At 38.7% G+C, this 12113-nt stretch overlaps 1 protein-coding gene across 1 annotated transcript in view; it reads right to left on the bottom strand.

Annotated features, from left to right (window-relative positions):
• The window catches only part of MYO16 (myosin XVI), a 406857-nt gene that overhangs the window by 153262 nt on the left and 241482 nt on the right, over positions 1-12113 (bottom strand). The window contains exons 21-22 of the mRNA XM_068526630.1: positions 4644-4796; positions 2904-3104 (exon numbers count right to left, since the gene is read on the bottom strand). Coding sequence (XP_068382731.1) covers positions 2904-3104; positions 4644-4796 — 354 coding nt within the window. The remainder of the gene's footprint in view (positions 1-2903; positions 3105-4643; positions 4797-12113) is intronic.

Here is a 12113-nt window from a genome sequence, read left to right as displayed (position 1 = left end):
ATATATATTTATGTGTAACTGAATCACTTTGCTGTACACTTGAAGCTAACACAACATTGTAAATTAACTGTACCTCAATAAAAAAAATTCTGACACAAAAGCTTTTGAATTGAAAAGTATTCTAACATTCTAACATTTGAATTGAAAAGTAAAATAACATGTTATTTTATTATGCAAGTATCTTTGTTTCTATATTCTTTAGTAAATTCTTAATATAAAGAAAATATAGATTAAAAAAGCTGCACATAGGACTAAAAGATTGCTACTGTTACTTAAAAAATGTAAAGGCTAAATCTCTCAGCTCTAAAGGATATTTGATAATTTCTGAGAATATCTATTTATTATATAAAATCATCCACTGACTTCCTCCCCACATCCACTAAGCCATCATATGGCACCGTCCCACCAGAACTTCTCACAAAGCTGTTCCTTGGCCTAAGTGCCCTGTCGAGGCTCACTTCCTGTTGACCCGGACGTCTCTTTTCTCTTCGTTTCTGTGATACTTTTCTTTCCTACTAACATCTTTCTCCCTCTTCTCCATGTGCAATTATATACATTTCCCAAACTATGACTAGGTTTCCAGAAGCAGCCAGCCTCCCAATGTCAAGTATTTTCAGCATCTCATGGGAATTTCCATTAAAAACCTCAAATTCCAAACATCTAAAGCAGAATATCTTTCCTTCCAAACAGCCTCCTTCTCCAGGATTTCCCTTCTCGGTTGGCTTAAAACAACCTCCATCAGTCAACAGGGTGAGGCCCTCAGGGTCATCTCCAGCTATGTCCCCTCCCTGACTCCACACATTCAGTCACTCACTCTTCCCTGGGAATGCCACCACTCTGTCCTGCCGCTTTGACTCAAACGCAGTCCTTGTTGGAGTGTTTCAATTGCCCCCCTTCCTTTCTTCCTAACCTACCTACATCATGTCCTCTGGTTTTCTCACTTCATCCCCCACCCTGTCTAAAACCATCTGATAAGTTAACACTGTCAAGAGGACAAAGTCCTGAGGCGTACATGCATATTTATTCATGATTTCACCACAAACAACCTTCCTAGACTTTTTTCCTACCAACCTCCATAGACTTGACCAAACGTCTGGTACCATTTCCCAACTACGATGTGGGTGGAAATGGCGGAGTGTTAGGTTTATCCTGGTCACCTCCTGCCCTGCAGATGTTGGAAAGTGCGAATATTACTTCTCCCAGACTCCTTTGCAGCTAGGGTCCGCTTGTTCTGCGGCTTCCACCTGTCTGAACTACTGCCCGAGATTTAGAAAGTTGAAGTGGTGGAGGCTGCATTTCTGCTGTGTCTGTGTTTTACCTGGTGAGCATGTCCAGGAGATGTTGGTTTTCTCCAGCACTGAAGGCTCCAGGCTCAGCCACTGACTCTTCCTTGTTGAGTGCCGGGGAATGGGCCTCTTACTGGTTTAGGTGGCAGCAGTTACTGGGAGTCAGTACCTGTAGCAGCAGTTTCTCAATCAGGCTGCAGGCTTCCTGATCAAAGACGTGGCCCTAGCTACAGAGGGAGCCCTGTCCTGTGGGGCGGTGTTAAGGTCATTTCTGAAAGTTCAACTTAGAGTCCCCCCGACAGTGATTTTCCCGCACTGAAGTTATTTTCTGCTTGAACAGCTACACAGGATTCTGTCCTGTGCAACCGAATGCAGACAGACGCAGGGTTCATTCATTTTCAGAAGCCCTTGTCTTTACTGGGATGCTCCTACCTCGCAATCTCAGGCAGCTCAGCCCCTTAAAGGCCAGGGTCACATTTTACCTCCTCTTGAAAACATTTCTACACTCTTTTTATGAGCCAAATAAATTCTTTCTTCTTTGTGGTAATGGAGAATTTTGTCAACATGACTAATATTACTATGAGCAAATTATAGCGTTAAGTACTTGTTAACTTTCCTTTTCCTTACTTGACTGTGACACGTTTGAGGGCGAGAAATACGGTTTACTCATCTTCGATCCTCTAGTGCCCTGGGTTTGGCATATAGTAGAGTCTCAGTAAAACATTGGCTGAAGTGAACTGAAATACACAGAGAGTGAGAGAGTGACTAGGGATTTCACCCCCTAATAATGTTATTTGTGCTACATCCCGAACAGGGAGGAAAGTCTGGCGGCTACAGATTCAAAAGTGGAAGAATTAACTATAGATGGAAGCTGGATCGGAGATTAAGTGGGACGTGGATGTGAGCATTAAAAGATGGATAAAATTTGACCTTGTGAGGAAGGCAAGGAGGATATTTCCAGCTTGAGTGTGAAGAGGCATCACGTGTGCGGGGAGGGATCTGAAGGAAAACAGGGAGTGGATTGGAAAAAAGAACCTGAACAGGGGTTTTGCAGAGGAGAGTTGTGGCAGGTACGCCTTGGAGGAAGTGACAGGGACCAGCTCGGAGAAGCCCGATAGGAGGCTGGCCTCAGGACTGTGACATGTTTTAGACAGATAAGAGTCGGTCCTTGAGGATTTGAAGGAGGAAGCATGTTTTACAAAGCTGGTTAGGGAATGGAGAGGGATTGGAGAGTTGCTTTCTTCCTTAGGTTTAGGAAAAGTAATTTAATACTAACAACTATATTGAGGGTAAGTAAACTCAGATGTCCAATGTTTGTTTGGATTTTGAAAATATCCCAAATTTCACAGAAGAGCTCTTGTATTAAATCCAGGTCTCTTTTGCTCGTATTATTAAGTTATAAATATGGAAACGTTATGAGAAGAATCATACCGCATGCTCCATCACCCACATTCTGAAGATGTTAAGTCCTTATCAGGCTTAGGAAAGAAACATTTTGTGGGTTGTTCACCCAGTTTCAATGATCAAAACTCTAAAATACCAAAACCTTTAAGGCTTGTTCTTAAGACCTTTGGCCCATTAGTGCGTACCATAAATTGCTCAGTTCTCTGAACTCACCCGTCCTGCGTAGTGCATAACGGTGAAAGCTGTGCCTTGGTCTTTGAGGGCGAGGTTCCCGTTCCCATCCTTCATGGGGGAGTAAACTGCATTTGTGTTTGAGGATTCTAGAAGACTGTGTAGCTTTTTGGGAAGACTTGGTTCCATTGACCAAATCATTTGACTTTCTTCATCCAATAAAGAGAGAAATCCAGAAGGCTTCTGCAAGTTAAGAAGAGAGAGTTTTTTCCTTCTATTACTCAATTTGCCATTTTTGTTATTGCTCATGCATACCATTTACAGCCTCACCATGTTCATACAAGCACTGAGAAAATAAGTTAGTCTTTATTATCAATACATGTCTATTTTTGTTCATTGCTGTATCCGCACCACCTAGCAAACCTCTGATGTCGTGTTGGTTCTCAGTAGTATTTATTGATTAGAGGAACTGAAAATAAATAAGTGTATTTTAAAGTCATTAAAATGCTGGCATTGTTAAAATATATATTCTCACCTTAATAAAAATAAAATTTCCAACTACAGAAAAGTTGTATGTTTTCTTTCTGGTATATAGACCTACCTCTTTATAGGTAGAAATTCAAGTTTCACCCTATATTTGGTATGTCTTTTCATTTCATTTTGGGGGATATCAAAGAGGAGTTGCAGCAGAAATATCCACTGACATTTCCAGTTCATACTGATGAGGGTCCCACTATTGAAATAACCATTCCAACGATGAGACCCCAAGGACGATAACCCAAGAGACAGAAATAACTTCATTCTGCTGGCCGCAGTTTAGCAGTCAAGGACATAGCAGAAAGCGAGAAGGAGGGTGGTGGGTACCCAAGGCTTCCCATATTCAGGTAAGTATATATTACTGTCAACCCATCTTATAACCTTAAGGAGGTAAACTGTATACTACGTGTGTCATGATGAGGGAGGGCTTTCTGGAGGAAGATAACTTCTTCTGTACTTAAAACAAGGAAAGTTGACAAGTTGGTACCAGAAACAAGAACATTGCACATATTCAGAAAATGAATAAAGTTAATTGGTAAGTATACCTTTATAAAAATAAAGGGTAGAAAATTATATACTGTTCTCCTCAATAGCTAAATGGTATCAGTTTTAAACACTGTTCAAGTGTTTTAGAAATATTATTGGTGAATCTATATAAAGCCTTATATTAGTAGATAGAGACTGATGTTTGTGTGATAGATTTTTGCTTTTATGATGGCGATATTGAGGCAAAGATTCTTGCTTTGTAAGGTAGGAACAATAAAGATAAGCATAAACACCTGCAGAAATACTAAGATGATATGTACGTATATATATATATTTTTTTCTGCCAAGGTTTTCCATATTCAAACTTAGAAATTTGGAGACAAACAAGATTCTGCTGAAGTTGTTTTATGGTCTTGCTAGTCTTAGAGTTACTTTATAAAATATTATATTTGTACAATGGGTATTTATAACTACGCCAAGAGGAGAGTTTTAGTGACATAACTGCAGCTGAATATTTTTTATAACAAAATGATCTGATACTTCTTGTCTTTTTAATCAATTGGTAATCCTTCAAATGCCCTTTCAGAGAAAAGGTCGTGTGCTCCTCAATCAACACTGAAAGATTATAAATAAATTAGAAATTGCTGAGTCTGCCATAAAGATATCCTCAAAATAAGGCCCCGTGAAAGAAAGTTCTTTGTCTCCAGTATATTTAAATGCATGCATCCTGTAAAGTATCTAATTATATTATGTGAATACCTGGAAAAAAAAATCCAAAACTCCAGTCTGGTTACCAAGAGAATAAGCCGTTTCCATGGTAACTCCCTCTTGTACACATTCTGTTTGCTCCTGTAGAAAAAGCACTTCATTGATATAGTGGTGCATCTTCTCATTGGTCATGTTGACACAGAGCTATTGTGGGGAAAAAGGAAACAATTCACAAGATGATTCGGCATGCAGATCCATGGTTCCAGGACACATTTCAGACCAGTGAAATGTTGACTCAAGAACGGTCAGCACAGTTAGTGTATCTAGATGCCGCACTACAGTCGTCCCCGAGAAGCCAGAGCAAAGAGCTTCACTTGACGCTGTTGACTTCATATGGTCTGATTACGCCGTTGAAGTTGAGCGTGTTAAAAACAACAAGAAGTATAATTACAGTATTAACTTACAAATTTGGGGTCTAAAATATATTTGAGTATTTAAAAAATATTTCCAAAAGGAATATATATTTGGGCTCTTGTCAACAAATATTATATATATATTTCTTTATCCATTCATCTCTTGACGGACACTTAAGTTGCTTCCATATTTCCATATCTTGGCGATTGTAAATAAGGCTACTAAGAACACTGAGATGCAGGTATCTTTCCGAATTAGTGTTTTTGTTTTTTTTCAGATATATACCCAGGAGTGCAATGGCAGGGTCACATGGTAGCTCTATTTTCAGTTTTTTGAGAAATCTCCATACTGCTTTCCAAGGTAGCTGCACCAATTTACATTCCCACCCACAGTGTGGGAGGGCTCCCTTTTCTCCACACCCCACCAACACTTGTTAACAAATGTGTTATTTCTTACAGTTGTAATTTCTTAACTTAAAAATACCTTAAGATATTAGAAAATAAAATAAAATAAAATAACACAAATCTAGCCAAGATGAAGTCTTGCTTTCCCTCTGGGCTATTCTCCTATTTTCTGCTTTTTTTTTCTTTTTTTAATAGCAAAAACCTCAAAAGAGTTGTCTTTTCTTCTCTCAAATTCCTGTCCTCCCCACTATTCAAACCACACCAGTACATTTTTGCCATCACTGCTCCACCAAAATGGCTTTTCTAGAAGTCACCAGTGATATGTGCATTTCTAAATCCAGCGTTCAACCCTCCGTGTTCATTTTCCTTGACCTCCCAGTGATGTCTACAGCCGATTCCTCTGCTTCCCTGGGGCACTGCCTCCACTGTCTTCCAGGACATCCACTCTCTCAAGTTCCTACCTCACTGGCCACCCCTTGTCCATCTCCTTCTCTGACTCCATCCTGGAGTGGTCCAGCACTCCGCCCAGGGCCTCCTGTCACCCATCTCTATACCCACTACCTTTGTGAGCTCAGGAAGTTTCACAGACCATCCCGTTCCCCCATCTGCACTATGTTATACTAAGTAAAATCCAAAGTCACTTAGAAATATTTAGAATTCTGTAACTCACTGAAAATAATTAAATATGAATAATTTATATAAATCGAAGTTACCAATAAAGCGTTTGTAAATGGAAATCAGATCTCATTTGCAAAGGGAACAATATTTAGGATTATGTTTAATGTGAAATGGGATGTATTTATACAAAGTAAATGCCAAAGCTACTGTAAATCGCACAAGACTGGAACAGTCACCCGAAGAAAGAGAGACCGCCCTGGGTTCCCCTTGTCCATGCGCCCAAATTCTTCCCCAGGTCTGGTATCACCACAACACCTGCTAAGTAGGACTCCTCTCAGACATTCCTGTCCCTCTATGGGGAGCTCATGGCTTCTCTCCTGGACGCATAAGAGCAGCCCTTACATTCCAGCTTCCAAGCAGCAAGCCAAGTCGCCCCCCATAACCAACACCAGAAATGCCCTAATTCTCCATACAGGTGGTCTAGGCCTGCCCCTAAGGGTGTGGCAATTAATAAATTAAGAATAACACATGCATAGTTTTCCATTTTCTCACAGACCTAGCTATTTGGGAGGATGGTTATTTATGAGATTCTAGGGACACGAAGAAGTCTTAGAGGGAAATTTTTTCAGAGAAGAAAAGAAGCAACATATTGGAGTGCATGGCATGGGTCAGCACACAGAGGGAGTTCGTCCTGAGGCTGGAATGGTTTGCTGAGAAGTTCTATTCTTTAGTTCTTGCCGGGACCAGAATTTTTTAAGTAGAGGCAGCTCAAACATCTTCAGAAACAGGGTGATTGGAGAATAACAGGATTGCAGACACGGGACTACCCTGATGGAAGCAGAAGTTGGAGACCTGAAAATGTAGAGGCTCTTATGACCTAATCTAGTCATGTTATTTGGATGATGAACATCCATCAATATTTCACTATTAATATAATAAGTGGAGAGTACAATAGAAATATACCGAATACAATATTTAAATAACGTATTTAAATGAGATCTAAATACCATATATTGACACACAAAGAAAAACCAAAATAATTCTTAGCTCCAGGTCAAAAATGATGGCCCAGGGCGACTACCCTTGTTTCCAATATTTTTTCTTGTTTCTCTGTTTCATAGTAAAAAATGGTTTCCGTAAATTTGGTGACCAGTGAATGTCTGTAGACTGAGTAAGCTTCCCTACTGCATTCTATTACAAAATAAGATCTTCTGTTTAAGAAAATTAACAAGAAAGAGGGAAAATTGTTATCTGTATCTCCCTCATTCCCAATTAAATAGCTTGACATAAAACAACCAAAAAAAATGTGTCTGTCCGAATGTCCCCTTGATTGTCCCAGCCCTGGCCAGTGCCTGTCTGCAGCAGGTAGACTGCAGTCTGAGGGCCCAGGGAGCTGGGTGTCCAGGGGCCTGGAGGGACCGGTGGTCACTGGGACCTGGTTCCAGCTGTTTAGCTATTTAGCAGGTAGGGGAAGGGGAGGGCCCCAGGGGACTTGTGCTTTCCGGTGACCCCTTGCCCCCTGCCCTGTCTGGTTTCATTCTTATATATAATTAATTAAACCCTCCTTTTTTAAACCCGAAAAAAAAGTTAAAAATAAAATAACTATGCCACATTGCTGCTGTCTTGGAAGTTATGTTAAAACCTGAAGACCCTGAGTGAATTTGTTCAAACTTGCAAAATCCCCCTTTTCTGGCATCGTCTCTTCCTCTACCACTCCATCCACGATCTCTGAAATTTTTTGAATTTTCTTCCTTCTATCTGATTTGGCCAGTGGTTAACCAGAACTTTTCCCCTCTGCTCCCTGACAACTAGATTTCATGAGATATATGCAAAGCTGAAAGTTCTTTAAATTTAAAACTAAATGTTTCCTAAATAAACTCACACTTTTGTGGATCAATTCCCTGAATATAAAAATATTGAAGATATAGTCACTTCATTTGAGAACATACCACATAGGACATTTAACTTTAAATGCTTGATTGTTAAGGCAAAAAGAGTTTGAATACGGACACAGACCCATAAATTCTGCACATGAGAGCTGGCAAAGGAAGGGCTGGAATTCAGTAATTAAATATCATCTGAAACATATTTCCTTCCTTGTACTTGATACAATCTAGCACATTCATCCCCTTGAACTGTCCCATCAAAACTAACTGATATCACATGAAAGGATGCTCAACATCACTAATCATTAGAAAAATGCAAATCAAAACTACAATGAGGTATCACCTCACACTGGTCAGAATGGCCATCATCAAAAAACACACAAACAATAAGTGCTGGAGAGGGTGTGGAGAAAAGGGAACCCTCTTGCACTGTTGGTGGAAATGTAAATTGATACAGCCACTATGGAGAAAAGTATGGAGGTTCCTTAAAAAACTAAAAATAGAACTACCGTACAACCCAGCAATCCCACTACTGGGCATATACCCTGAGAAAACCATAATTCAAAAAGAGTCATGTACCACAATGTTCATTGCAGCACTATTTACAATAGCCAGGACATGGAAGCAACCTAAGTGTCCATCAACAGATGAATGGATAAAGAAGATGTGGCACATATATACAATGGAATATTACTCAGCCATAAAAAGAAATGAAATTGAGTTATTTGTAGTGGGGTGGATGGACCTAGAGTCTGTCATACAGAGTGAAGTAACTCAGAAAGAGAAAAACAAATATCATAAGCTAACACATATACATGGAATCTAAAAAAAAAAAAATGGTTCTGAAGAACCTAGGGGCAGGACAGGAATAAAGATGCAGATGTAGAGAATGGACTTGAGGACACGGGGAGGGGGCAGGGTAAGCTGGGACGAAGTGAGAGAGTAGCACTGACATATATACACTACCAAATGTAAAATAGATAGCTAGTGGGAAGCAGCCGCATAGCACAGGGAGATCAGCTCGGTGCTTTGTGACCACCTAGAGGGGTGGGATAGGGAGGGTGGGAGGGAGACGCAAGAGGGAGGGGATATGGGGATATACGTATACATATAGCTGATTCACTTTGTTATACAGCAGAAACTAACACAACATTGTAAAGCAATTATACTCCAATAAAGTTGTTAAAAAAAAAACAAACTAAATGATATCAGTAGATCAAGATCTATGTTAATCTTACTTATGGTGTATAAATCTCTAGGAATGATTCTGGAAAGACAAGTCATTTTCTATAAAACTGTGTGGCATCTGTCCCTAGTAGTAGGCCACTATGAAAGAATACATTTTCTTGTTGCTGTCATTTTAATCATAAATGAAAAACAGAAACTTCTGAAAATTGTTGTTAGGGTAAAAATGAAAAATTTTTTAAAATATTCAATTTGCTTAAAAAATAATATTTTGAGGTGTTCCTCCCATCTAATAATGTGATAAACTCCTTTGGTCCTGAGATAATTTCTTTACCAAAGATTAAGAAATGCTGCAAAGAAATTTCTTCAATTTGGAGTGAAATATTTACAGTAAATGTACAGAAAATAAATGATTCCATTATGAAATGAAACCACTGGAAAAGATTCTCTTTGATTAGATGATACACACAATTGTAATTTTTCAAACTTTTTGACATTAAAATATGCATTGAATCATTTAAAACAACACAAATAGATCTTACATCTCAGCAGTTTGATTTAAAAGTAGTTATGGAAAGTGTGACTAAATGTTATATATTTTGGGAAATAGGTTACTCAAGAAATAAACGGAGAAGCCATGAAAATAACATGATGTCTGTTACTGCAGGAAAAAATAAAAACGTCTGATAAAGGATTCTGAAATAAGCCCACCAACGGCTGATTCTCTACTGTAGAAGAAATATCCAAATTATATGACACTTACCTTTCCCCTCATTTTGAGATGCTCTAATTGAAAATACCTAGGTAGATGTGGAGGTCTCAAACACATTAAATATAATAATTATTATAAAATATATAAATTATATCATATATGACACATAAATTGTAAAATATAATTCTCTTATCATTTTGCATTCAGAATAGACCTCAGCTCTGCAGTTACAAAAATTATTTTTGATGACAACTGACTAAATCGTCTTGCTCCTGACTTTATATCTGACCATCTCTGTATATAAACCTGGCTGTAGTGTTTCAACTGACTCAAGCATTTTTATAATAAAAACTAGACATTTTAATTGGTTTTGTTTCCTAATATTTTACTGAACTGAATATTGGCTTCACTGAATTGATCCACTGTTTTAGTAAGAATGGTGACGTCAAGTGTGAATGTGGATAAAGCCCCAGTCATTAGAAAGAGCTGGAAAAGGGCTTCTAGTCTTTTTTTTTTTTTTTTTTTCTACTTTTTTTTTTTTTCCCCAGGAAGGAAAGTCTAAAGCAGAGTACCAAACTTTGGGTAACAAAAAAACGATTTGGCCTGTGCTTCTGAACAGAGCAACTCAGCTGAATGCTTTCCTGGTCAAAATGATTCATAAAACATAGAGCTTCCCTCCTGAGCTTTACTTTTTAAGTAAAGCTTTATTTTTAAGCTGCAGTGTCCGGTGGGACTTGGTGACATGGGGTGATCCTTACAATATATCTGAACCTTTAATTGTACATTGTGTTCTTTGTATTCTGGGGAGAAAAAAGAAGTCATTTATTAAAAATCCCAAGGAAAAATCCAGCTAGATGTGTACAACTGAGCAGCCTGTGGAGTGATTTTTGGCTTGTAGCTTTTTTGACAGGGGTGCTTCCTGAAACTGAAGGTGGACCTGCATTTCTAAGAGAGGCGAGTGAAACTGGGTATTAAAGGAAATCACGGGGAGCACACGGAGTTTGAAGTAGACTGTTTTTCAAACTCATTTTGAAGTGAGGCATGCATTAAACTTTTTTACCAAATCAGTTTGCCTTTCCCTGCTCTAAACTGTTCAAAGCACTCACTGTTCGAACAAAAGTTAAAATATAAAAGAAGTGCTAATAGCACGAACTTCAGGAACTGCCAGGAAAGGTAGCTAAGGGGACGAATGTGGACATACCCTGTGGCAGGCCCCTTGCTGGCAAGTGGAAAAATACATCCCGCCAACCAAATGGTGGCCAAAATCAGGACAAAAACCTGCGCATTCTTGGTTTATTTTCACTGAGCTGTGTTGTGTGTGCATATGCGGGTGTGTTTAAACACCATCAGAGAAAGATAGAATGAAAGATTTGTAAGGCAAATCAGTTTATGTATCTAGAAGCATAAATCTCCATCAATAATTGAGTATATCACTGACTTCAATGCAAAACAATCATTATTTTTACTTTTTAACTCTATCCATCGGAATTATGTTTGGGTTTCATTAAATTCCCACGTATTCCTCAGAGGAGACTTGAATGTGGGTAAAAGGTAGGTATTCATAACGATAATGAACAGTCATTAAGAGCTGTTTAATTAGCATGCGCCTTCTCTGATTAAAATACATGCTTTGTACATTAGGTGCCATTGCTGAGTGGTTTAATAATAAAAATCATGCACCCCTTGAAAACACTCTTTAGTAACAGACTATCATTGCTTATCCAGATGGCCTATCATTTGTATTAATGACAAAATTAATTTCTTGAGTAAATTTTCACCAACTGTTCTCCCTTTATTTTTATTACTCAGTGAAATTTATCTGAAGCAAAAATATAATAAAGCATGATGTAGGCATCACAGAATTAAAGTGGAGATTAATTGAAGCTCACTCCAGTTGAAGACAGAGCTCCAGGCGTTAGACAGGGATTCGAAATCTTACTGAACATTAGAATTAACCAGGAGCTTTTAAAAAAGGCTGATGTCTGGGCCTGACCCCAAACCAATTAAATCAGAGTAGGGCCCAGGCACTGATATATTTTGAAAGCTTTCCAGGCGATTCTAATATGGAGACATGATTGAACACACTGAGATAGATGATGGCATACACAATCCATTACCTGATTTCCTCATCAGTTTATACACACACACACACACACACACACACACACACACACACACGCATATATACACATGATGCATATATCATGCAGTTACACATTAAAGGACATTTGTTCCTGTCCAAAATGTCCTTCAGATATCTGGCCGGTGAGACCTTTGGTCCATGCCAAAAGGTCCTTGATAT

This window comes from Eschrichtius robustus, chromosome 18 (genome assembly GCF_028021215.1).
Source record: "Eschrichtius robustus isolate mEscRob2 chromosome 18, mEscRob2.pri, whole genome shotgun sequence".
NCBI lineage: Eukaryota > Metazoa > Chordata > Mammalia > Artiodactyla > Eschrichtiidae > Eschrichtius > Eschrichtius robustus.
The sequence above is the reverse complement of the archived record's forward strand: the minus strand, read 5'-3'. Positions and strand labels throughout refer to the sequence as shown.